This window comes from Galeopterus variegatus, unplaced genomic scaffold, assembly GCF_000696425.1.
Source record: "Galeopterus variegatus unplaced genomic scaffold, G_variegatus-3.0.2 Scaffold4352, whole genome shotgun sequence".
Taxonomy (NCBI): domain Eukaryota; kingdom Metazoa; phylum Chordata; class Mammalia; order Dermoptera; family Cynocephalidae; genus Galeopterus; species Galeopterus variegatus.
This window is the reverse complement of record NW_007730463.1, coordinates 116,096-117,726: the sequence shown is the minus strand read 5'-3', so window position 1 is coordinate 117,726 and position 1,631 is coordinate 116,096. Positions and strand designations below refer to the sequence as shown.

At 53.8% G+C, this 1,631-nt stretch overlaps 1 protein-coding gene across 1 annotated transcript in view; it reads right to left on the bottom strand.

Moving 5' to 3' along the window:
* Positions 1-232: 232 nt before the first annotated feature.
* VWA2 (von Willebrand factor A domain containing 2) overlaps positions 233-1,631 on the bottom strand; it is a 38,669-nt gene continuing 37,270 nt past the window's right edge. Inside the window, exons 12-13 of the mRNA XM_008587368.1 lie at positions 1,188-1,313; positions 233-345 (exon numbers count right to left, since the gene is read on the bottom strand). Of these exons, the coding sequence (XP_008585590.1) occupies positions 233-345; positions 1,188-1,313 (239 nt within the window). The remainder of the gene's footprint in view (positions 346-1,187; positions 1,314-1,631) is intronic.

Sequence of the window (1,631 nt, the reverse complement as noted above, 5' to 3'; positions counted from 1 at the left end):
AGGGGAGAAGTGGTGGATGACATAACCTCAACAAGGCACAACTAGGTATAGAAAGTAAATACGTACTTACACATCCAAAGTTTTCAGCATCATCATTAGCGGGTGACATCAGCGGCTCTTGCTGCCCCTAAGCATAAGCAGCACTGTAGTTGGGACATCCTTCTGGGAAGACAGCAGGCAGGGGCTTCTGGACAGAGCTGGAAGCAGACGCTGCACTACGGGCAGTGCGCTTTCAGCGCCCGGGGTGCCCAGGCCTTGTCTGGGGTGGCTGGGAGGAGTGCAGCTGTTGTCCTGCAGGCTCTTGGCGGGAGCCTCGTGCTTTGTGGGCATCTCCTCTCAAGGCCCCTGGGGAAGGAAGTGGACTCTGAGGACCTGAGTGTCTGAGTCCTCTTCTCAACTGATCGGCAGCCCTGTGGGTCCTTCATGTCCTGCTCCTGCTCCACAGCCCAACTTGCCCCAAGCAGGAGATGCCAGATGAGAGACCCCGTCGGATCACCCTTCAGACCCAATCCTGGCCTCAGAAAACCAACCTCAGGGCATCGAAAACCCAAGGCTTCGGCTGGAATTATCTTCTGGTTTCTGGCTGTTCTAGCCACAGGTGGGCCCACAGTGCTGCCCACAGTCATTCTCTCTGTCCTCAGTCTGTCCCCTTCTCTCCTGGACAGTTACTTCTCATCCTCTCCACCCTCCCACCGTCACTCAGCTGATGGCCCTTCCTCCCATTTCTCTGAGCAAACAGAAACACAAAAGAGCCCCACGTGCCCCCACCACCGCATCTGCCCATCTGCCTGCTCTCTGCCCACATCCTCTGCCTTTGTCCCTGTTACTCTGGATCCACTGTGCTCCTCATGAGGCCTCCCTCTGTCATGATTTTCTCGAGTGTTCTTAGCGCCATCGAATATATTACGTTGTACTATCTGGTCTACTGTCCATCTCCCCACTAGAATGGGAGCTCCATGAGGGCAGAAGTTTTTACTGTTTTGTTTACTGCTGTATTCCCTGCACCTAGAACAATGCCTGGGATGTGCAAGGTACTCACTAAATATTTTGTGGGTGAACAAAAATGATTAAACGATTCCTTCTATTGAATGAATGCCCTAGACTCTGCCTTTGGCTGAGTTCGTAGGACTTGGCAGAACTTCGAATACCACCCCCAGCGCACACACACAGGGCAAGCGCCCACTCACGGTTCTCACAGTGGGGGCCCTCCCAGCCGTCCTGGCACTCGCAGCGGTAGCTCCCGTTCTGCAGGACGCAGGTGCCCTCGTTCATGCAAGGGCTGGGCTTGCAGAGGCTGACTGGCCGCTTGGCTTCTACAATGGAGAACATGCCCACCAGGCCCAGAATGGGTCAGACCCAAAGACCCCTACTCTGAGTCAGCCCAGAACAGATGCAAGGCCACTAGAGCAGTGTCTTATGCATCTTAGTGTCTCCCTTGGCCCTGAAGCAACACGTTAACCCACAGTGGGTGGGTGCTACATACTACTTGGCTAGGTTAATAAGACCCAACTTCCAGCCAGCTTTCCCACCTGCAGAAGGAGATTGTCTCTCACGTGTACTGTACACATGGCAGCATTTACTATTATCATTACTGCCACATACTGTTTGAAAGGTAGGAAGGAGATCACTGG